The sequence below is a fragment of the Molothrus aeneus genome, chromosome Z (genome assembly GCF_037042795.1).
Source record: "Molothrus aeneus isolate 106 chromosome Z, BPBGC_Maene_1.0, whole genome shotgun sequence".
Taxonomy (NCBI): Eukaryota; Metazoa; Chordata; class Aves; order Passeriformes; family Icteridae; genus Molothrus; species Molothrus aeneus.
Window position 1 is genome coordinate 31,179,526 of NC_089680.1, and position 23,811 is coordinate 31,203,336.

The 23,811-nt window shown below is 40.4% G+C and overlaps 1 protein-coding gene across 1 annotated transcript; it reads left to right on the top strand.

Annotated features, from left to right (window-relative positions):
- ANKDD1B (ankyrin repeat and death domain containing 1B) lies at positions 1-23,805 on the top strand. The gene is made up of 14 exons (XM_066569690.1): positions 1-100; positions 2,101-2,199; positions 3,891-3,989; positions 4,080-4,184; positions 5,949-6,047; positions 7,577-7,675; positions 9,383-9,481; positions 10,389-10,487; positions 12,476-12,574; positions 16,350-16,448; positions 19,000-19,095; positions 21,741-21,939; positions 22,575-22,706; positions 23,026-23,805. Exons 1-14 carry the CDS (start codon positions 35-37, stop codon positions 23,082-23,084), a joined length of 1,449 nt encoding a protein of 482 aa, XP_066425787.1. The 5' UTR covers positions 1-34; the 3' UTR covers positions 23,085-23,805.
- The last annotated feature ends 6 nt before the right edge of the window (positions 23,806-23,811 follow it).

The following is a 23,811-nucleotide window of genomic DNA, read 5'->3' on the forward strand; positions in this document are numbered from 1 at the left end:
GCCAGATGAGAGAGAATTTCAACATGCTGCTAAAATGAACAATTTGGATACCATGGAAAAGCTGTTTAAAAAGAATGTTAACATAAATGCTGTAGATACTGTGAGTATAAGGTGCCTGACAGATGACTGCTGTGAAGGGTGCCTCCTTGGGCCTGCGTGGGGGAATGCCAGCATGCCCCCTCAGCTGCAGGAGTGAGGCTGCAGAAGGGCCCTCTAGGACCTGATGAAGAAATCATTTCATGCAGCCATTATGGACACTGGGAGTTGTACAGCTGAACTCTCAGGTTTCAGTGTCAGTGTATCACATTGGGAACAAAGGACTTCTCAATTCTGCCCCTACTCTAGTGTTTCCTCAGAGCTCTTTGGTGACTAATTTCTCAAGTTCTTCATCTTTCTAAGTGGGAAGACTTTACCTCACAGTCACTTTAAGAATGGATTCATGCTGCTAGCATTACAAATTTCTAGAAAGAAGTATTGGTTTGCATGGAACTGTGGGAGCATTCTACAATGTCCTCTGGTTCCAGCCTGAGCTCAGAGTCCAGATTTACCTTAGATATACAAAAATGCATTTCCTATGCTGACTTCAAGACCAGGCCTAAAATCTGAGATGTATACTTCACAATAGCTAAATACAGCACTGTGTTTCACATGAGAGGTAGTTCAACATCAACCAAGCAGTCATAATATTAATCTGGGAGTTTTGTGTAACAGTGTCCTCTCAATGGCTACATATAAATCATCTACCCCTGAGTATTTATTTATTTATTGTTATTTATTTTGGGTTCTGAAAAATTTTGCCTCCCATGCCCACATGTATTTTCACTCACTGGGGAATATAGAAGGTATTATAGTGCATTCCTTAATTTGTTTATGAAACTGACAAGGAGACAAACATTTCCTCTGTGCACACTTCTCTTGAATACTGAGTATCAATTGCATTACACTCTAAAAGGTCACTTTAAAATAGTTCTTTCTTCTTCCTTGCTTTCCAGAATTCAGGAAGTTAAACTAAATGCATTTTCAGTTCAGTAGTTTGAAACTTTTCTCTGTCATCCTTAAATTAGATCTATAATATGAGAGAGTTACTGGCATAGCTGCAGAGGTGTTGTGCCTTGATTGATTATCCTAGTAGGGAGGTAGCTTATGCTGGCAAAGCCATTTGTTTTGTTAATGTTGATGATTCCTGCGCCTGTGCTCTCAAGCCAAATAAGAAAGGCTATCAGATGATGAGCTTTTTGATAGTACTCTTTCTATAGTATAAGAAGCTTTTTTCTGTCATAAATATACGTCCTAAATCCCACCTTTTTATTCCTTTTGGTGCATATGATTGTAAGTTTAAATTTATACAAGTCAGGTGAACTTCAGAGAAGCTAAGAAAACAAATCCAAACTGACTTTTAAAATTAATTGATTAAATCTCTTAGACATCTTTGTATGGAAACTATTAGTCACTAATGTTAAACCCAGTTATGCCCACTTTAACTGAAAGCAAAACTCTCCAATAAAATTTGATTCAATTTAAGAAATTTCTTTTAAATATATACCACAAATTACTTTATGGAAGTCTTCTTGAGAAGCACTGAGCCCATTCACCTCTATAAAATTACTCACTGTATGCACGGTGGTAGCTTTCATTTACGTAGATGATGACTCAGTATGGGAAGGTGACTAACACTGAGTGAGGGAGAAATCTTGGCTTGCATTGCACAGGTTTGGTCAAAAGCAAGGAGGATACCAAAAGCAAGTCTAACTGCGTACATATAGACCTCAGCTATTTAAACTACACCGTGCAATAAAATAATAAATAAGGATGCTTCTTGTACTGCATGCACCCCCCCTATGCAGTGTTTGAGTACTTAATCCCATTCTGACATTTCAATGAAAGGACATTACTATGTAGACTAACAAAATCATTCTGTTTTTACAAGAATTCTCTAAGATCAATATCTAAATTCTATCCAAAGAAATAGAAGGAGAAATATGAAATAGTATATATTAACAGGTACATTTGGTAATGATCAGAGAATTCCAAAATCCTGACCACCTGCAAAGGGGAAGAACTGTATTGCAGACCTGACAAACAAAGCTTTCCGTATTCCAGCTGAAGCGTACAGCGTTCCATTTTGCTGTTGCGGGAGGCCATGTGTCCGTGGTGGACTTTCTTCTTCATCACAAAGCTAGACTTGATATGGCAGATCAGGTAAGCTGGCTTACTTGTTTTGATTCACATGTATAGGAATTCCTTTGAGTAAAAGCAGATAATTTTCTTGTGCTCCCAAATGTGCAAAAATTAAGAGCTTGCAGTAAAAACTCCGGTTTGTCTTAGAACTGCACCTATTTGTGTGAAAAAGGCATTTTTAGAAGAAAAACACATTGCCCAAAGTACTGGATAACTTGAATACCTGAGTGAGCACAAGGCACCTCCCTTGGCCAGGTCACAGTGTTTACCTGATACAGCCAAGGACATTATTTGCCTTGTGTGCTGCAAGAGCACACTGCTGACTCATGTTCAACTTAGTGTGCACCAGGACGCCCAGGTCTTCCTCTGCCAAACTGCTTTCCAGGCAGTTGTCCCCAGCCAGCACTGCTGCCTGGGATTGCTCCTGCTCCTCCTCCTCAGGGGCAGGACTTTGCATTTCTCCCTGTTGAATTATGTTATGTTCTTGCCAGGCAATTTCTCCAGCCTGTCAAGGTTTCCCTGGATGGCAGCACACCAATACAGTCTATCAGCCATTCGTCCCAGTTTAATATCAAGTTGACTGCGGGTGCATTCTGCCCATCATTCAGGTCATTAACGCAGATGTTGAATAGCATTCCCAGGATGGATGCCTAGTGCATTATTTGTGACTGGCCTCCAGCGGTTCATAACTTGGAAGGTTTTTCAGGGCAGACTTTTAGGCCACAGCCACAAATTTTGCTGAAGCCTAGATTTATCTTATTGCCTGCATACCAGATACATATTCATATTGCCCTCCACTGTTTTCCACTGCATTTTCTGCGAATATGGGAAAGACTGGTAAAGTGGAGTAAATCCCATGCAGAGCCTCTAGAATGATTAGAAGTGCAGAACAGGGTATATGAGGGGGTGTCCTAACATCCAACCTAAACCTCCCCATACACCTCCCCTCCATGCCAGTTTCTCTGGTCCTGCCAGGTCAGTGCCTGCCTCTCCTCTTCCCCTCATGAGGAGGTTGTAACTGCAATGAGGGCTCCCCTCTGTCTACTCCAGGCTGAAAAGACCAAATGACCTCATATGGTTTCTCCTCAAGGTCATTCATCATCTTTGTGTTCCTCCTTTGGACACTCTTTAATAGCTTTATGTGCTTGTATTGTGGCACCCAAAACTGCCCCCAGTACCTGAGATGAGGCCACAGCAGCTCAGAGTTGAGCTAATCCTTTTGTTTTTAAGATGTTCAAAACAGGGTTAGTTTTTTCCTATAAGAGAAAAAGTTTTTAGAGAATTTGAGAGGTGAGAACATTAGAAAGAGGTCTAAATGGAAAATTATAGTGACTCATGGAAGTATATTCATTGCATATTGTCACTTGAAATGTCATCCACTGCACTCAGGACTATCTATCTACATCGTTTCTGGAGAGAAAAAATAATTTCCAGGTAGGACTTCATCCCTCTGTCATAAAATGGGATCAGTCCTTCTCTAGAGATGCCAGACCTTCTGTGAAGAAGTCAAACATTTATCTAGGTCTTGCTTTATTGCATCTAGCTTAGTTTAAGTGAGATGAATCCCACTCACACTGTCAGGTGTTCATATTGCTTTTCTAAAAGCCTACAGACTGGAACCCACTAATACACTGAATCAATCAAAAAGATTTAAAGAAACTTGGCTTGAGGTATTCTGGTGGTAATTTTTGCCTTTGTCATTTTATTTGAAGTACGGCCTGACAGTGATTCATCTTGCAGCCTGGACTGGAAATCTGGATATCATGCGAAAATTAGTTAAAGCAGGTGCTGATCAAAAGGCTAAGAATGAGGTTTGTTGACGAAAAATTTTTACCAACCCTAAATATGTTTATGTTGGGAAAAACTCAAACATACTTACAGACTGACTTACCATTTTTCAGGAAGGAATGAACGTACTGCATTTTGCAGCTCAGAGCAACAACATTAAAATAGTTGATTATTTCCTCCAAGATCTTCACCTGAATGACTTGAACAAACCTGATGGGGTACAGTGTGTTTCTGTTTATTTCTTTAATGTTATGAGGCTTTTATTTTGGGGGAAACAATCTTGATTTGGGGAATTTAAATGAATTTTAGTTTATTGATAGCTGCCTATACTTTTAATTACTGATTTGGATACTGAGAAACAGGTAAAAGAAACAGCCAGACAAGCCCTTAGGGGCAACATCCTTCCTCCCTCTTTGCCTGTTCCAGTTGGACTGCAGACACCCTCTGCTGTCCTTTCTTCTGCTGCATGTGATGCTCAGTTGTGGTAAGGCAATGGGAGTCAGAGAAGGTTGGGTCCAGTCCCCAGTCGATTCCTTTTTTTATTGCTTTTGCCTCTCACTATTTTCCTCTGCTCCAGAAAGCGTCTTGAATGGGCTGCAGTCACCTGTGGGTGTACCTTCCCCTGTTCCTCCTCCCTTGCATCTTCTGTGTTTGTTGCTGTATCTCCCCTTGTGCATCCTTCCCACAGCAGTGCCCAGCCACTCTTACATACATTTTCACAGAGGCATCATTTGGTTCAATATGGTGGGTTAAGTGTTGGCACTTCGTGGGGCAGCTGAGTCCACTGTGGAGCCAGTGGAAATGTCTGACAGGCAGCCTCTGACATTTCCCACACAGCTCATCTTCACAGACCCCTGGCCCTACCAAAACATGCCAGTTGTGGCCAACATGGCCATGTTTCATCAATGTAGAACACAGAACTCTGTGCAGCCATCCTAGAGAGAGGCACTGACTCTCAACAGTGCCTTGTCCTCATCAGGTGTTCTGTGTTTTTAATTTCCACAGTCATGTGAATCTTGTTTTGAAGTGCTATATAGACAAGTCAGATATTTTAGCTTTACATGAGGAAAATTTATTCCTCTGAGATCTGACACCTAAAGAACAAATCTCCCTTTTTTTTTTTCTTCTGAGTTTCTTGAATTTTATTGACCTAAGGGTGCAAAATTCTGAATTATTTTTACAAATTACAAGTATGGCAAAACAGAGTTAATTTAACAAAACATTCCTTTGAAGGTTTAGGCCCTGGGAGTGGAAAGGTGAGGAAGGACCTTCTCAACCACCTGTTGAGGTTGCATCATAATTCTCTACTAGGTGCATACATTTTTTTTCCCTAGACATTTCTATAGGCACTACTAGGCATGATGTGAAGCCATTTTACCTAGCTGGTTATATGCCTTACTGTTTTGAACAGTGGTATGGTTTTGTGTCAAGACAACTTTCTGCAGTTGAGTTTGTAAATGGTTTGAAAAGTTTTTGTTAGTTTCAACACTACCAAAATCCCCTACAATGTACAGTGCTAAATTCAGGCCTCCTGGATGAAACTTCTGAGATATGTCAGTTTTGGTCTCTGTTTCCAGAATTTGAATCAAACTCACCCATGGAAATAAATTTTGCAATTTCTTTGCTACCTGTTTCTGAGCATCCTCAGACTTTTAATGACACAATTATTTCAATTAATATTTTCATACTGAGAAAAAATAGGATTAAATTTTTTGAGTTTTACATTTTTTTACCATTTCTAAACAGCTTCAGGATATGAAAGATGTATGATCTGTTTGTAGACACTAAGTGTAATTTTAATTACTGCTCTTCTGTGTGTCTTCTACTATTGTGTTAATCTCCTTAGTCATATGATATATAAATTTTTATGTAGGATACACATATACATATGCATGCCATATATCTAGTAACTAGTATTTCTACTAGTAATTAGTATTTCTACTTTCTCTAACACTATGTTTCTTTCCATGATTGTTTTCTAGAAAGGTAAAAAGCCATTTCTTCTGGCCTCTGAAAAAGGCCATGTTGACATGATAAAAAATTTGATTGCTCTGAAGCTATTTACGTCTGAAAAAGATGAGGTAAATGTTTCTTTTCCACAGAAGTACAACTACAAATGTGCTTAGGAAAAATTATTCTGTTTCACTGTGATTATTATACAATCAAATATCTGAGTGTGCTGCACAAAAGCGATATAAGGGACCAACAAACATATGATGATTTTTAGTGATAAAGGGAAGGCAGTGGGATGATTGCCAGGAGACTTTTTCCATCCACATTCATAATTTATGCAAAGCAAGACTAGCATATGCTGTCTGCTGAGAGAAGTGGGGAAGCCTGGTGATAAAGGTGTCACCCTCTTCTGGGAGATCATATTTCCCAGTATTTCACTCTGTCTGTCTGTGCGTGACTGTGTGATCAATTTTTCAAAGGTGTTTAAAAGCTTCAGGATGAAAATAAACACCTATAAATTCTTTTTTCAGCAGTACCTGAACACTTCAATCTGATTGAGTTTGCTTTGACACTGTATTTTAATGTATCTTCGTAATTTTCAAAATCTGCTCTTAAATTTATTTTTTCTTGCTTTACCATTTCTAGAATGAGCAAGTTAGTATTTCTCTGCATCTGAGGCATTGTAAGACAAATACAGTAAAAACTGTGAATATGTGAGATACTGCATTTACAGAACCACATAAGTAAGCACTCAGGAAGTGATGTTGGATTTTTTGGTTTTCTGGTAATAGTTTAAAAGCTGTAGTGCCACCCAGAGCTCTGCCGTGCTAAGCAGTTTATCAACAGAGGTTGACAGATGGTGTTGTCCCAGATATCTAGCAGGTTAAAGGTGTTGACAGCACCAGGAGGTAAATGCTGTGGTCCTGCAAATTAGGTAAGAAGCCAGGACAGAAACTCATCTCCTGGATCATCAAACCAAATCATACTCTAACCATCAATGGTAAAAAGGATTCCCACATCTTCCCACTCAATGCTGTGAATGAAAAACTGTTCTGGACTCTCATTTTTCTGAGAGTTAGGATTCTTCTAAATTTTTTAGCCATTTTTAAACTATTTTGTATGCTTGCATTTTCTTTTAGTTCAAAAGCTGCTGCTCTGCCTGAAGTTGTTAGTTGCTTTTTTTTGCTTGCTTGGTGGTATGGTGTTTTGGTTTTGTTTCTGTTTTCTCTTTCTTAATTTCCTGGAAAGAAATTGCACTGTCGGTGACAGAGATCAAAGATTGTGATGTTGACATCAAAGCCATGACAAATTTCTATGCTCTGACCTAGGCTTTTTTACTCCTTAAATCAATGGTCTTGGGGGCTCAGTGTAGTACCCACTCTTGTGGGAACCAGTACCTGAAGTTTTCTTCTGGTTCATGTGTTAGGTGTTAGAATTTCAGATCTTTTTGCTGGTATACACTGAAGTTTTCAGACAACCAATTAGATCAGACTAGATCAAGATTAGACTGAATCTTGGCACATGCTGTGTACAGTTGCTTCCCTTTCCTTGTATGTAAGAAAGACTTGCATGTAAAAGACCAAAGGCATTTTGTTGGTTTTAGTTAATGTCATTACTCTGAATTTTAAAAGATATTGTTTGATGTTTTAATTTCAAGGAGGGAAACACAGCATTGCATTTAGCAGCCAAAAATGGTCACAGTGAAGTTGTAGAAATTCTGCTTGAACAATGGGAGGAAATAAATGACCTCAATCAGGTAAGTACATCTAAACTATTGAAAGAAATAAAGTTAGGGATTTGAAAAATTTTCTAAAAATTCAAATTTGAAAGGAAGAGATGTGGCACTGAGGAGACTTCATTAGTCTTGCTGGTTTCCTAGTAACTTTGCATCCTGTTTCCTTGTTCTTTGTCCAATAAATTAATCTCCCTAAATTATCCCTCCTTCAGTGTCTTCCTCTGTCCTCTATCCCTTACAGACGTCCTCCCCTGCATTTGGCAAGCTGTTGCATAACTCCTGGCAGAGGAGAACAGAGGAAGGCCTTGACCCCCTTGCTTTCTGTCATCCAGCAATTTTAGCCATGTGATCCCATTCCTTTTAACATCTCACTTTTAAGCACTTCTGGTGCTTTTCAGCATTATTCATTGAGCCAGTTGGACTTGCATACCAAGCACATTCCATCACAGGCACCTCAGCAGAGGTAATTTGCATCTTGTCCATCAGTTGCACAAAACTGGCTGCAGACACTTTCCTGATTTAGTGTTGGTGAGCTCAGCCAGCATATTCATCAATTGTGAATTAGCTGGGAAGGTTACATCCCTGAGTTAATGCACTCTTCAGGTTCATTTCAAGGCTTAAACAAGGAGTGGAGGAAGGAAATGCACACTAACTGCTCCTCTCAGCGTTCTTGCTTTGTAAAGGGTTCCTGTCTCTTCTCTTTTTTCTATGGGGCAGCTGGAACAACCTGGGCAAGGTAATTTCCTTTGTTGAGGGCTGGAATGCCCACTGTGGGAACCTGCCTTGTGGCTGATCATTTGTTCTGCTGGGCCAGGGGGAAAAATGAGTAACTCCTACCCAAGGCCCTCCTCTTAGTTTATCAGTGGCAGACTGATGAGTTGAGAAGTTCCCTCTTATCCAACTTGGCTGCTCTTTTCAGCTGTGCCTGTTGTGAGGCTCATGAGCCTCTTTGAAATGTGCAGCCCTCCTGTTTCCAAGGCTTGTTTAGGAATGTTGCTTCTGCACACAGAGCTTGTGCTGCTTGTGCCCCTGTCTTGGCATGGCTAATGGTGTGACCTTCCCATCCAGCAGAAGATGCTGTGATCCGCGTATGAACGATCTCTCTTCCCATAGCATGAGCAAAGTACTAAAATGTATTGTTTACCAGAATAATATCAAGATTTTAAGCAAAGAAAAATTAGGATTTATTGATTCTTTCGTGATTGTTGAAACACCAGAGTAACTTTCATTAAACCTTTTTGTATTTTAGATGTTAAGCGGGAGTTAGATAATTGTGTAGTTGATGTATCCCTTTTTATAGACTTGTGTGGAGACATGGAGACTCCTTCATTGGGAAAAGATTTGAAATAAATATGAAACAGGATTATTTCTGCTTAAAGTTCTCCTTATAGCTAGCACTTGGGGTTGTGAATTTGTCAGAAATCCATGGCATTGCACTGACAGAAATTGGAATTACTGTACGTACTAGTAGTGGTGTTTCCTGGTGTTGAATGGCAACAATGGCTGCCCACCAAAAAGAGCATGATTAATATTTTTAGAATAATTTTCTGTATTGTAAACTTTATTATACATCTGTCCAGATAAACATCATCTGTCACTTAACTGCTGGTGAGTAGCCATGTCATTCAAGAGTTGGACGGGCCTGTGGAGCCTACTGGAGGTGTTTTGGGTCTCAGTGTTGTAGTCACGTCTTAAATTGGAACAGATACTTTGTCTCTTTTGGTCTAGAATGGAGAAACTCCATTTTACTTGGCTGTTGAGGGAGGTCATGAAAAATGTGCTGAACTCTTACTGGAGGCCGGGAGTGACATCAATGTTTCAACTCAGGTATGTACACAGCATCACTCCTAGTGGGGCATACTAGACTGTGAAAAGGACCTTAATAGGAAAGGATATTTGCTCTGGGTTTTTTTTTTTTTATGAAACCAGTTAAAAATAGAATGGGGAATGTAGAGAGGGCTAGCAGAATAAAACCAGTGTGGAAGTAAAATAACATTAGCTTTATTTGATGGAATACTGTGGTGGAGCTTTTCATTTCCTGTATGCCCACTAGTACAACATGTGACTAGAAAATGTGACCAACAAGGATAACTGAAAATCCTCCTTTTTGGCAGTGCATGTGACTGATCTGATGACAAACTTGTTCTCTACATGTGATTCCTGAACTGCAGTCCAGCTCATATCTGCTGAATGGCTTGGCTAGCCTGCTGCAAGAAGTTTATGATTCCAGCAGAATGAGAACTTATTTGTTTTAGCAGAACTATTTTGTAAAAATTAATTTTTAAAATTTATTTTATATTAATTTATTTTTCTATTGATTTATTAACTGTCCTATGGATTTACTGGTTAATGTGACCATACTTGCTTGGTAAGGGTCTAACAGACTAACTAACAGAATAGGAGACATGTTGGCATTGTTGTTGTCCATGGCACAATATAGATGATGATGCTGATCTGTCTCTTTTTTAAGAGAAGTTGAATGGGGCCATGGGATACATGTGTTCTTTAGTATGTTTGTTGTGATACAGTAAAATTGGGAATTTCCTTCACTATTGACAAAAGATCATGCCAGCTGCTGATGTGCTTCATTTTGTATCATTTTGTCAAAGGGCTTTATTGGTGGAGGGGATACTAAGACAAATTTAAATGCAAGATTTCCCGATATTTATATCTCTCTTTAATCCTGTGTTTTTCAGCAATAAAAATGTGAGTTTTTCTATCAAATTCCTTTCAGAACAATAGCAGTGCTTTGCAGGTTGCAATTCAGAATGGACATCTATCCTTGGTTACTTTTCTTATTGATAAGAACATTGACCTGGTTCCTAAACCTGAGGTGAGTGTTTATCAGTATAACTCTTCTGCTGCTCCTCAGTCTGTCCTGTCTTTCCGTGGGAATTGAGACAGCTGAATGAGATTGAGTAGTTCCTTGAATTTTTTCCCAAACACACTATTATTTGGTTTCTAGATGTTGGTTAGCCACACACACAGAGCAATAGAGGCAAGATCCAGTTGCCAGCCCAGTGAGTGCCTGAGCAGGCTGGAGCAGTGCGGAGTAGACATGGCCAGGCTGCACCAAGGGCCAGGCATTCGGAGAAGGAGAGCCAAGTGCCCTGCCTGAACTTAGCAGTAGTAATGCCATGGGCAAAGAGTCAACATGATTTTGAATAAAAATATGTCACAGACATCTTTTCATGAAAATCCTTTCCTCAGGATTTTTTCTTCCTGAGAAGCTGAGAGGCCTCAAGAACAAAATGTAAACAATGGTTATCTGCTGCTGTGGGATGCAACAGGTAGATCTTTGATTAGCCCATCTTAGATGTTTATAATTAATGGCAAATCACAGCCCAGCTAGCTCAGCTCTCTGTCTGAGCCACAAACCTTTGTTATTAATTCTTTTCTATTCTTAGCCTAGCCTTCTGATGAGAACTTTTTCTTCTATTCTTTTAGCATAGTTTTAATGTAATATATATCATAAAATAATAAATCAAGCCTTCTGAAATATGGAATCAACATTCTCATCTCTTCCCTCATTCAAAAACCGCTGTGAACACCGTCACAAAGATAACTAAAATGTAAATAAACACTTCAGGGCTTTCACCCTCTGCAGGTAAATGCACCCTCAGTGCCTTCAAAATCTGCATGCTAACATTCTTTGTGATTTAAAAAGAAAGAGGTATTTATATTATCTAAATCCTCTCTCAGTTTAGATATTACAGATATTTGAGATTGTCTATGAGTAGGAAATTATTTTCCACTTCTACTGTACAGGATGAAAATAGAATCTGGGCTTCATGACTTATGCCATGATCACTGGCCTCTTGCAGAAAGCTATCAAGGAATAACAATTTATGTTGTGCTTGAAATGATTTAAAGGTCAGGCAGTTGTTGTGCTGTTTGTTCTCCTTAGCTTTCTGCAGCAGAAGCAACTCAAAAAATTTTTGAGTTCCAAAAAACTTCCAAAAAAATTACAAATTTCAAAAAAATTTCCAAATTTCCAAAAAATTACATTTTGCAAATGTTTCCATCATAATGTTGCATAAGAACTTGCTTTATTTTTCTGTAGCTCAGAAGAAATGGCTGTGTGTTATAAAAACACTGACCTGGTACCTGGCACCATGAATGGTACTGGTATGGAATTATTCTTTAGTTGTATTTTGCAAGAAACTGATCCATCACAGGTTCAATATACAAAGTGATCTTACCAACCTAGTGTGGATTTTGACTGGTCTTGAATCTGTGCCTTGGTTATTTTCTTACATAATCACTCAAATAAAACCTCTGCCTTATTAATTTTAATTTGTCATGTTTTATAAATAGGACAGTAAGTGACTTGAGTATGAAGATCATTTCTAGCAGCAACACATGACAAGGGTTTGTTCCTGGAAAGTAGATTTCGACATCAGTTTACCAAAACCAGAATGAGTCTGTCTCCAGGCCATTCAACAAAGAGCAAATCTACTTCTCTGAGGAAGCAGGAACATTACCCTGATCTCTCTGCTGTCAGGATAGCAGCACATGCCAGGCAGGAACACTTAGGAGGAGTGCCTTGCTGCATTCCTAGGGGGTGGCACACTGATGCACACCCCATGCACTCAGCATTTCCAGTCTTCTCAGCTGTATTTGAATACCCACTTCCAGGTGGGAGCAGGCTACCACCTCTGGTATAACTCCATACATCCAGGTGTGTTTTCTGCAGTGTTCAGCCTCTGCTAGAACATGTCACCTTTGCAAGTGGTGGGCTTCAATTAGAATCTCTTTCTTGTTTGCCTGAGCTTGTAATAATATTCCCAAATATAACAATTTATTATTTTCCCTCCACAGCAGAAGAATTCCCCTCTCCATTTAGCAGTCCTCAGTAATAATCTACTGGTAGTAAAAAGCCTTTTGGATGCCAATTACGACATAAACTCCTTAAATCACGTAAGAAAAGCTGGGAATTTACACAGCTTTATTGGTAAAGGGGAGATTACTTGGATTTTGCTTGATTTTTTTTTTCCTTATGAGCACAGGGTACAAAAAATAGGAAGGAAGAGGCAGTTCCCTCCTAATCTTTTTGTGTGTGTACATATGTATTAGTCACTGGTACATGCTGTGCTAATATTGTTTGAGCAAGATAAGGATAGCGCAATGCTGTACACTCAGAAAATGATTGGGTAATGTATTGTTCAAGTGTTATGGTTCATGTAATAAATGACAGAAATGTCTCATTAGACAATTTGGCTTCAGAGGAAAGACAGTGCAGAATGCCATTTGGCAGGAAAGAAGTTAATTTTTCCTTAAAGCAACCCACCACGTCCAGTCTTTTAGATCTGTGACCAAAACAGGGCTGGTAAGACAACGCTGTTAAAGCTGTTGCTGAGCAATGCTTGCACAGCACCAGGCCTTCTCTGTTTCACACACTGTGCCCCCATCTTAATCAACTGGAGTGCTCAGGGAGCTGGGAGGGGGCAGAGCTGAGCAGAGCTGAGCAACACAGCAACACCAAATGATAAGGTCACAGGTCTCTGTGATGCAATCAGTGAGCAGCTGTTAACTGAAAGGATGCTGCTTTGAGCCCATCCATAGACTACCCCTGTCTCCCTTACTTTAACCAGGATTCTTCCACCCTGCTTGGTGTCAGTGTTCTTTGGAGGCCTGGTTGGTTGTTGGCCAGTCCACTGTAGATCAGATCAGTTCACTGTAGATCATATCCACCACTGATGTGTACCATACTTACTTTGCTGGTGTCATGCTTGATGCCTTCTTTGCTGTACAAAACCTCCTGTGATTGTTAATGTCCATTTCTGCTTTTACTATGCTGCATATCACTTTGTGTTGCTTTGCCTGGTAGAGTGGTGATAGAAGCACTGGCTTGTGCCTCATCTGGTGTTTTTGGGCCTTACAGTGCCAATGAGGTGTACTCAGGTGACCATCTCATGGAGAAAATCAACAGTTGCACCTTTTCATTTCCCTCCTTGGAGAGGCACTTTGTTGAGAGAGGAAAGAATGGCATTTTTCCCTTCTTCTTCCCCAGGACAGGTCTCTCCCACCTGCTTGTAACACTACTCAGTTCCTTGAATTTCCTCGCATAATCACACTCTTCATACTAGTGTGTGGCTTAGATTATTGTGAGTAACAATTAACAACTAATTGGGAATGCCACACAGGGATTTGCCCAGAGGCAGTCAATTCTCAGGTGGCATCATGTGTGAAAGGAATTGGACATGTGCCTGAGGCTCTTATTGCCTCCAAGTGTTTGGGATTTCATGCCTTAGCAGGAATGTAGTCCCAAGTAATTCATACACCATCTGAAGGAGGGGAGCCTTGCCTGCCCTGATGAAGCACAGGGATTTCCAACGCTGTTTTGGGTCTGGCGCTTGCCTACAGAGCTGCCATCCAGTGCCCTCGAAAGAGAACAAGGGTTCCTGATCAAGGAGCATGCAAAAGGACACTGAGAAGCTCTGAAGCCACCGTAAGTGAAAACTCCCTTAGTTAGAGGTGTCACACCTTTGCTTAACCAGAGACCCAGCCCTCAAATATAATAATTGTGCCTGAACTCAAGGAGAGATGATGGAAGTAGATGTTGATTTGCTTAGAAAGAGAAACAGCAGCTCCTGCTGAGGGGCAAAAGGGGGAAGATTCAAAAGAGGCAGCCTGGCCTGTAGCAGGACAGGAAAGGGAAAATACAAGAATGACAACAGAAGCAAAACTACCTGGTGTCCATCTCTGAATGACCTCTTAGGTAAGCAGCAAGGTAAACACATGGCTACCTGGCTGTTCCAGTGTTGGGAAGGTAGGGAAGCTCAGGGGTATCCACCTCTAGGGATTAAGGGATTGACAAATTTATCATCACAGAGGCAGCCACTCACAAGTCTCTGGAGATGGCTCTTACTGAGCATGAATGCAAAGTGTCTCTTCAGAGAAGATACTGCAAACCAGCAAGGCAAGTAAACTACTGCAGAAGGTATCCAATATCTCTGAGGGAGTGGTAGCAGAGTGGACTACAGTGACCTGACAACAACTAGGTCTCCAAAAATCTCTGTGACATCCAGTGCCTGTGGTCCATATGGCAGAAGATTGTACAGAGCTCACATACACTGGCTCCTGACCATGACAGACTCAATGGCCCAGCTGTGTACAGACAGGCCTGCCACCTGTGGCACTTCAAGGAGAATCCCTCTTCCCCCTCCCCATCAGCCCTACATCTCAGCCATCCATCTCAGTGGAAAGACTGTCCCAGCAGACCTGTCAAGTCCCATTTGGGGCACTGTGGCTCACTGCTGGGGAAATGCAGCCTGGTCTCCCTCATGATATGCAGAGGTGCTCCCCACAATAGCAACAAGGATGAGTCTTGAGAAATCTGTGGTTCACCCCTTCCCATTGTTCATTTTATTGCTAGAGATTAATTCATACACATTTTTGTTGAAGACAGAGGCTGTGATTTGTGGTTGGAGTAAAGTATAAGGACAAAACTTTCTGGTCACATAAACCAGAGAATTTTATGCATTTCTTCAACACATCTTTTAGAAATATTTTGCACTCTGTCTCTAGCATGCTGGAAATTGCCTACAGTAGGTACTTACGTATCCCTAAATTCCTGCAGGAAAGAAAGTAGGGTGTATGAATAAAAAGACCCCTTTTTATTTATGGGAATAAAAAAGTAAGGTGAATAGATGAGATTTGTGATCATACAATTTTACTGTAAACTGTAAAATTACCTAATGAGACTTTTAATGTGGAACCCTGAGCTTGGTGTTTCTTAGTGTGCAAACTATAATTACGATATAAAGGCCAAATAAGTTCTCTAACCAGACCTACAGAATGTAAACTTGCAATGTCAGAGAAGCACAGGCACAAAACATTCATCTTAGAAGGATAATGTGTCCCAAGAAACATACTAAGGAACATTCCCATATATGCAGGGCTTCCACAATTACTCCATTATTTGCTGCTGCATTTCACCCACAGATGTCTAGATTTTCTTATTCTAATTTCTGTAAAAAATAAATAAATACATATTTGGGTATATGTAGCTATGTAGAACTATACAACCCTCTTTTCAGACTCAAAGATTTACTTGAATGTGAATGCCATTTTAGCTGTATTTCTTGTTAATGGTTTGGCCTTGTTTAATGATTTTGTTTTGGGTTTTTTTGTATGTGTGTTGTTTAAGGTTCACTGAACCCATTATGGAGCAGGTAGACTTCTGCTGTGCATCATGATTTTGTGTTAGGGCCAACTAAAAAGTTCCATTGTGGATGTGGCACAATGTACTGTTGAAAACAGTGGATATCCAGTTGCCTTGGCATGAATTTCAGCAGGGAAAAGGTTACTTGAGAGGATAATATGGGTATGGGTTGCCAGACACATGAAGCCCTCTGTCCAAAGCACCTTGCTTCAAGAGGGAAGACAGAGACTGAGCTTGTTAGCTTACAGTACATTAGAGGGGCTTAACAGCAACCTTTTCCTGAGCCAGCTGGAACTTCTGCCTGGTTTTCCTGCAGAGATGCCATATGCTGTCTTGTCTGCCTGATACAAAACTGGCAGATCACACAGAAGTTAAATAATTTCCCTCTGTTCAGAAGTTAAATGATTTCCCTCTGCTCAGTATTTTCTCACCAAGGTCACCTCTTGTTGTGAATCTTTTAGTTTCAGTCTGTGAGCATACTGCTTCTAAGTTTGACTCAATGCATTTATTTGGTGTCTTCAATTCCAGAGGCAGGAAACCCCTCTACATCTGGCAGCTGATCTTGGCAATGTGGAGTTGGTGGAAGTGCTGCTGAAGTCAGGCTGCAATCTCAAGACCATGGATAAGGTAAATTGCATTCCTCACACATGTAAGGATTACATGATTTTATTTTTTGTTCTGTAATCTTCCTTACAGAGGTGCATAAAGCACATGTCAGTTGTGTTTGCCTAAGTAAAGCTAACTGCAAAGGAAGTCTTCTTTTAATATTGTTATAACTGCAGCTTGCAGAGATCTGATGTTTTTGATGAAGAGCTGTAAAGCTCCCAAGTCCAGTGGTTTGAAGGATAAACACTGCTCCCAGAAACCTTTAATGGAAAATATGGTCTAGGCTTGCAGAGGGGCAAATGGCCTGTGGCTCCTTGTAACTGTGCATCTGCAGCCGGGCTCAGTGCCAGGAGAAACTCAGCTTTACCAGGGGCAGCGATGGAGAGCTTGCCCTTTAGCACTCCAGGTCATCTGAGAATCATGGTGACATTCCAGATCCATTCAGATGGATACTTAAACCCTGAGATGATGTTCTGCCTGAAAGATAGAAACAAAAATGGTAATGGCTGGAAGAAGCACCAAAGCAAAGTTGCTGGGGAAGTGCTTTTGAAAGGACAGAGTACCAAACCCAGTATTTAAATATTTTGCTAAATTACTGCAATATTGAGTGTTCCATTTTACACTGTTACCACTTTTCTTAAAATTCTCTATGACAGAGTTGAAGGGTTTGATGTTTATTATGAGTAAAATCTTGCCCTTTTGTAACCTGAAAAAGTAACTGTCCTGCAGAAAAGTGTCCTGATGAGAAATGAATCTTTATGGATTAGAATTGTCTTGTTTTACCCTGGGCTGATATGAGGCCTGGGGCTTTGCGTGGAGGTTGCATGGTTGGTATGTTTTGGGATGCTGAGGTAAGGTGCTGCATTGTAGTTAAGCCTTTCCATTTAGAATCATGCCTACACTTGCTAAACGGCTGCAGTTCTTGTAGGGATCAATCCAGAATGAAATCTTGTCCACTTTCAACAGCGCCTTAGCCACTGGAAATTTTTTTCAACATATTTGTATTCCAAAGGCAGACACAAAAATTACTTATTGCCTATGACCTTAAGCACCTGCAAGACTTTGAGCAAGGCAGTGCCCTGGTATTACAGCAACACTGTTAGAGGTTGTTGTGAGAATTTGGCTCTGAGCCAGTACAAGTTCTGGTACAAGTCACCTTTCTGCATTCTGTTTTATTTCTTGGAGTAGCTTTTTCCTTGCCTATTTGCTGGATGACCATGCTACTGCTAGAAACATATGCAAGTACAGTGCCCTTTGAACTGAATTGGTGCTGAGATGTCAAAAATGTTACTGTCCTTGCTGAACAGTAGACAGGAAGAAGGGGAACCTGCTTGCACAGTATTTTTCTGGCCTCCACGGCCTGGCAGCAGTACTCAGTCTCCAGAGAATGCCATGCATCTGCTCCTGTCAGAGGTCAGGAAATGCACTCTCTTTGGTTGTGAGAGCAGAGTGCTCCCCATATGCAGACTGCTGTGCTGCATGTGCATGCAGGATGCCAGCAGTGTCCACACTAGCACAGGGGTACAGAAATACCCCCCTTATCCACAGCCTCTCTCTTCCTCTGTGAAATGCAAAGCACCTCTCCAGAGCCGAGCCCAAGGAGTTCTTGTGGTGTCTGGACTCTTCACATATAAAATATGCCTATGGCTAAAAGATTTAATGAAATGTATGTTCATTGGCTTCCAATGTGATGCTCTTCTAAAAACAGGTTAATTAGAATGATCTTGAGCACAACCAGGAGCTAGAACTCAAAAGGTGTATATTAGGGAACTTTAATCTATCTTGGGAACTGAAAACCTTATAATTTAATTAATGAACCTTCTAATTAAGGGATTGGCTTCTTTTAGATCTATTTTTCTAGAAATGCCTAGCACTTGTTATGTGGAGATTAATCATAATATTTAAATCCCAGGCAGTTGCATTCAGTGCAGATCTGCTGAAAATAGACAATTCCAGAGAAATCCCTTTAGAGCCACCGTGATGTCTGTGCATCACAGGGAAGTGCTGATAGGAGAGATGGGTTCAGGTAGACTGGGCAAACCTCTGCAGCTGGTATTGCAGCAATGGCTTTGAATAACTGTGACTCCTATACCCATGAAGCATCAGCCTGCAGTTGTGCTCCTTTCAGCTCTAATAAGAAAGTAATTTTCTTTTTATTCTGTGAGTCACCTTCTCTTACCATCTAAAACAAGGGACAGGTTTGCCCTTTAAGTTGGATATTTCCAACTTTGCCAGCCTATCCATCTGAAATGCTAGTTTAACCATAACATGGGAATCGATTGTATTTGTGGTAGTTTGAATGTGGATACAGTGACTGGAGTGTGCAACCTGGTACAAAGTAAAGGTGTCTGAAAGCAGCAGTACCTCACCAGAATTTTTACTGGGGAGTTTAGTGTGTGAGAAAACTGACCACCTCTGGGCTGAGGTGATAAATCTTATGCAGAGCATAGGACTTTGATTGTAGCTACCCAAAAGCCATAAAAAAGGGATGGGGTCTGCAAACAGTCCCTGTGTTTTTCTTCTATGACACACTTACCCAAGATTATGCTCTGACTCACTGTCCTGCTTTCAGCATGGGAAAACTGCCCTAGCCACAGCATCAAGGAGCCATCATGCCCTCATTGTTGATATGATCATTAAAGCAGAAAGGTATTTTGCCATGAAACAGGTAAGAGTCATCTTTCATTAAACACAATATACTTAAGCTAAGGGAAAAGCCAGTTCTGGTTTTGAGGTGTCTTTTGGCTGAGATGGTTCCTTTTGGCAGGCAGTAAGACTGGCCTTGATAAACAAAAGTTAGGATTGCAAATGGGAAAGTCTCTAGCCCATCCAGGCTTTATTCCTGACTAGCTGTAAAACTGTAAGCAGATCTTAGCACTTTCCTGCCTTGTGCTCTACACATAAAGGGATGGAGAGAGATTCTAGGCCAAATCCAAACTATGCCATCAGTACCATGGCTGGGATAACATGGATCCATGTTGATTTCTGGATCCTTTGGTACAGTAAAATCTATGCTTGAAAATAGCAGAGTGGAGATGTCTGTGATTCCTTTGCTAGCAAGAGCTCAGCTACTTTAACAGAAGCTCCTTCCCTTTCCCTTGTGTGTTAATTATAAAATTAAATCAATGAGAAGGAAAAGAACTTCACAACAAGTGTGAATGACATGGCTTAGGTTGTCTGAACTTCTCACCTTCTTTCCCCAGTTGTTCATTAAATGTCCACTGCATAGTGATGGGCTTCTCTAAAGGGCTACAAGTAACTGCCATATCAATTTGTGATTTCATTCTCACTCCTGCTTCCTGCTGAGTTAGTCAAGTGTATAAGCATACTGATCCTGTCCCAGGTACAGGGATTAGCTGGTTTTACCACCCCAATCCTGCCCTGAGTGGCCAAATCCATGACACTAATGTTACAGGGCTGGAAAATCACAGATCTAGATTAATTATTGCAAAAAAAGCCTCCATGAACACTCTGTATTGTACATTTGATTTGCACCAGTTCAGCTAGAATTGTCAGGTACATTAATTGTTTCTTTCAGTCTAAAGAGAAATTAGAAGTAGTCTTGCCACAGAAGACATGAAAGTCTGACAGCAGTAAGCCCATAATATTCTCAACCTCTTGGCATTGTTCACTGAATTTTCTGAAGAGAAGGTGTTAAGCAGATGCTTTTCTGCAGAAGCACCAGTGATGTTGGGAAATACAAATATAAGTGTTTGTATCCTGTTGCCTGAAGCTGAGAGCACAGCCTTTGGAACAGCTTAAATCTTATGGCTATGGAATATGATGCTGGTGGAGTTACCATACTGGAACTACAGCATTTTGAACCATTATTTTAAGGACTGCATTTTGTTACATTCAGCTGACTTGTCACTTGTGACAAAGCATTAGTTACAAAAGGAAATGTCACGTAGCTGAGAGGAAGGGCACATGATACTAAAGTGTGACTGTCATCTCTCTGTTTGCCCTCTTCTCTATTTATCACTTCTACACAACCCTTCCCTGCCATTGTCTAGGCTGGGTTTGACTGGATTTGAGGGCAGCTGTTACTATTCCACCTTGCTGTTGCCTCAAAACACCCTAGCAGCAAAGGGGAAGCTGTGCTGATGCAAAGGGGTTTTCTTTGTTTGCTTGAGATTTTTTTCCTGTGGCTTTTTTTTTTTTTATTAAACATCATAAGCAAATGATCTAGCCAGAGAGACCCTGAAGCTGTCCTGTAGAATGTCCTAAACTTTACCTTGCATGTGTTAAGAAGCAGGAAATAAAGTCTGCATCAGATGAATGGAACCAAAAATACATGACAATGCTTAGTTACTGAACTGTGACTTTTTTTCTCTGTAAGTCTCTTGTGAGGTTAGGAAATAACCCTGCTGTATTTTTCTGAATTTAATTTGGAATGAAGCACTTTATGCTTAGTATTTTTAAAATGTGGCCTACTGCCATTTCCTTTTTTGCTTAGTATCTGCTTTGTCATCCTCTATCAAATTTGTGAAGAATTTTTTCCCCTTGAAGATTTACTTGAAACAGGACTAGTACATAAACGTAATGAAATACAGAAATAGCTGGAGCATACCTACCTAGGAATGTTCCTGGACACAACTTAGCTCGGACTGAAATCACTGATTGACATGGTTTTTGCCCAAAAGGTGCCCAAACAAGAGGTAAGTCTATCACTCCTGTTCCAGGTGAGCCATGCATACAGTAGGAGCATCACTTTTAATCGGGAGGGTAAAATCCATGTGGTTTTGGTTTCTGTCTGATTTTACTTTTGCAGGAATGAAACCAGATCCATGCTCAACACACACCTGCACATTGGTGTTTTGGAGTCCCTGTGATAAACCTAATGGCTGATGGTACCAGCAAAGGATCTGGAAGTCCACACTGCAGCCCAGTGAAGCTGACAGGGCAGAGGCAGGAACAGGTTGAGAGGCGCTGTGCCCATGGTGCCTACCCTCTCCCCAGGGAAAGATTAGTGCTTTGAGAAGCAAGAGGAAAGGTTAAGAAGCGTGCCTGAAACCCAGCTGTGTACTAAACATGACATAGACAGAAACAAGCAGCACAGCACTGCTGACACAACAGTTGCTGTTACTTTGCTTTTGTGTATCAAGTACCAAAGTAGCTTATTTTGCAATTAGCTTACTAATACATAGCAACAAACACTGAAACTCTTTGTTTCAGTTCTGTTTCTATGAGCAATACACAGTTCCTTTACAGGAACAGAGTAAATCATCTGTCAGCAGCTACATCTGTACAGGGCCTCATTGAGCAAAGATTCTCAGCTCTGTTACACAATTTATCACCTGCTTTCTTTTTCAGACACATCTAGCTCATAGTGGTAATGGGTCAGACATCAGCGTGACCTTCAAACAAGATCACAGCACACAGACCAAGCAAATCCGCTCCTCCCTTTGGAATCTAGCATACAACCAGTTAAAGCCCCGTGAATGGAAAAAACTGGCTGTGTTCTGGAAGTTCACAGATGAACAAATTAAAGCTATTGAAGAACAGTGGACAGGTAACAATATCTGAATGGCCAGACACAATATATAGGATAAAAAAACCCCACAAGGCAGTGTTGCTTTTTAAACTATGTGAGTATCCCATAGTGAAGGGGTACCAGCCTTGTCCCTGGTTCCTGGGAAGCAGTGCTGTAGCAGTACAGGACACTCTGCTCTACCTCTTGGCCTGAAGGAACCTTCCTCTTTGGAAATCAAAACTGGAGGCCATGAGCATCATGGAAGATTCTTGGGGGTCATGTTGCAAGTGAGGACCTGGGGAACCTCATGACACAGAGCAATTTGGCTCAGACTCTATCTGCACAGCTGCCATTAAACAGGAGTTTCTGGCTTCAGGCCTCTCAAATGCTGGGAAGACAGTGCTTCTGCAGCATATTTCCACAGCTTGGGGAAAAATGAAAGGAAAATTCCATTTTAAGGTGTATTACATGGTTTTTATGTCTTAATACTAGCATTTAGATAAAACGAGATTTTTTTTTAAACTTTTGTAAGCTTCAGTCTTCATTTTTCTGCTGGATGAGAAATGTAATAAGAGTAAAGGAGTAAGTTTAAAACCTCTTGGAACTTCTAAAGTGCAAAAGCACAAAATACACTCTTTCCAGCATATTGAACAAATATTTTGTGTATTGCATAGGGAAAAAAAGTTACAAGGAACATGGGAACAGAGTGTTGCTCATCTGGTTACATGGTACATTACTGGCTCAGCAGAATCCTGTTAAACATTTGTATGAAGATCTGGTGGAAGCAGGACTTCAGCCTTTAGCTGGTAAGTTGATACAGAGCACATTACAGTGTCCTCCATGAGAGTGCACTGCCATGCTGAGCTCCCTGCTGGTGCTGGGAAGCTGTGGCCAGGGCAGGGGTGGAGGACACTTTCTTCTTGTTGGGACTGCCCTTCCTGAGGGCTAAGGCTGCTTGAGAAAAAGCATTTATGTCAGACTTAAGGTTTCTAAAGGCAGACATGTGCAAACCTTGCTTGCCTCATCTCCTGCACACACAGTTAAATTGTGACTGGCCATCCTTCAGTTAGTCTGAACTTGTGCAAAGCAGAGCACACCAATCAAGTGTTTTCTCTTACTTTACAGAGAAGATCAGAGCTTCAATTAACATTGGCATGGACTCCAGAAAATGTCTCATTTCATGAGTTCATCAACAAAACATGGCATATATGATGGAATTACATGCCAGAAGGAAAGTGGCTTTCAAATATCTTTTAGGAAACAAAAAACATATTTTGAAGTTGCACAACTTTTTCCACCCTAGAAGAACTTGCACTCCTGAAGTTGTTACTTTTTTCTCAAATGCTTGCTAAATAGAAATGTAAAACATTTAAGAATGAATGGCTTACTGGTAGCTTATAACTGCTAAGCAAGATTCACCACTTACAATTTCTACATCTGACCTAACACTGATAAAGTAATTCTGTATTGGAAATGCAAATTCAGCTACTTTGTGTTTGATGTGAAATGTAAATAAGATGTTTTCTACATGAAAAAAATTAAATATAGTAAGTGAAAGTTATATGTATAAATCAATTAACACCTGGCAAACAACTTGGCATCTGGCCTCATTTGGGATTCAGGTTTTTACAAATTTTTGCTAGGATATGAAAAATCTTTCTACTGTGGCATTTGATTTATGTAGTGAAGAAACACAAAAATGTCATGTCTAAACACCACATGTGGCTGCAGAATTTTCTATCATGGCATAACACTGTATACATACCTTCAAAAGAGCATTTGATATTTAATACTTCACACATCTAGCAATTATTTACTTATTTCTTGTTTATATCTTGAATTATACTTGCTGACTGTGTTTAAAGGTTTTCTTACTACTGAATACATTTAATATCTGAAAAATTATGTAAA

What these genes read in the sequence shown, in the direction of transcription:
- ANKDD1B (XM_066569690.1), top strand. Translation starts at nt 35, where the DNA reads ATGAACAATTTGGATACCATGGAAAAGCTGTTTAAAAAGAATGTTAAC. An exon ending in TTACGTCTGAAAAAGATGAG is followed by an intron (nt 6,048 to 7,576) that starts GTAAATGTTTCT and finishes TTTAATTTCAAG; the next exon opens with GAGGGAAACACAGCATTGCA. An exon ending in GGTATTTTGCCATGAAACAG is followed by an intron (nt 19,096 to 21,740) that starts GTAAGAGTCATC and finishes TTTCTTTTTCAG; the next exon opens with ACACATCTAGCTCATAGTGG.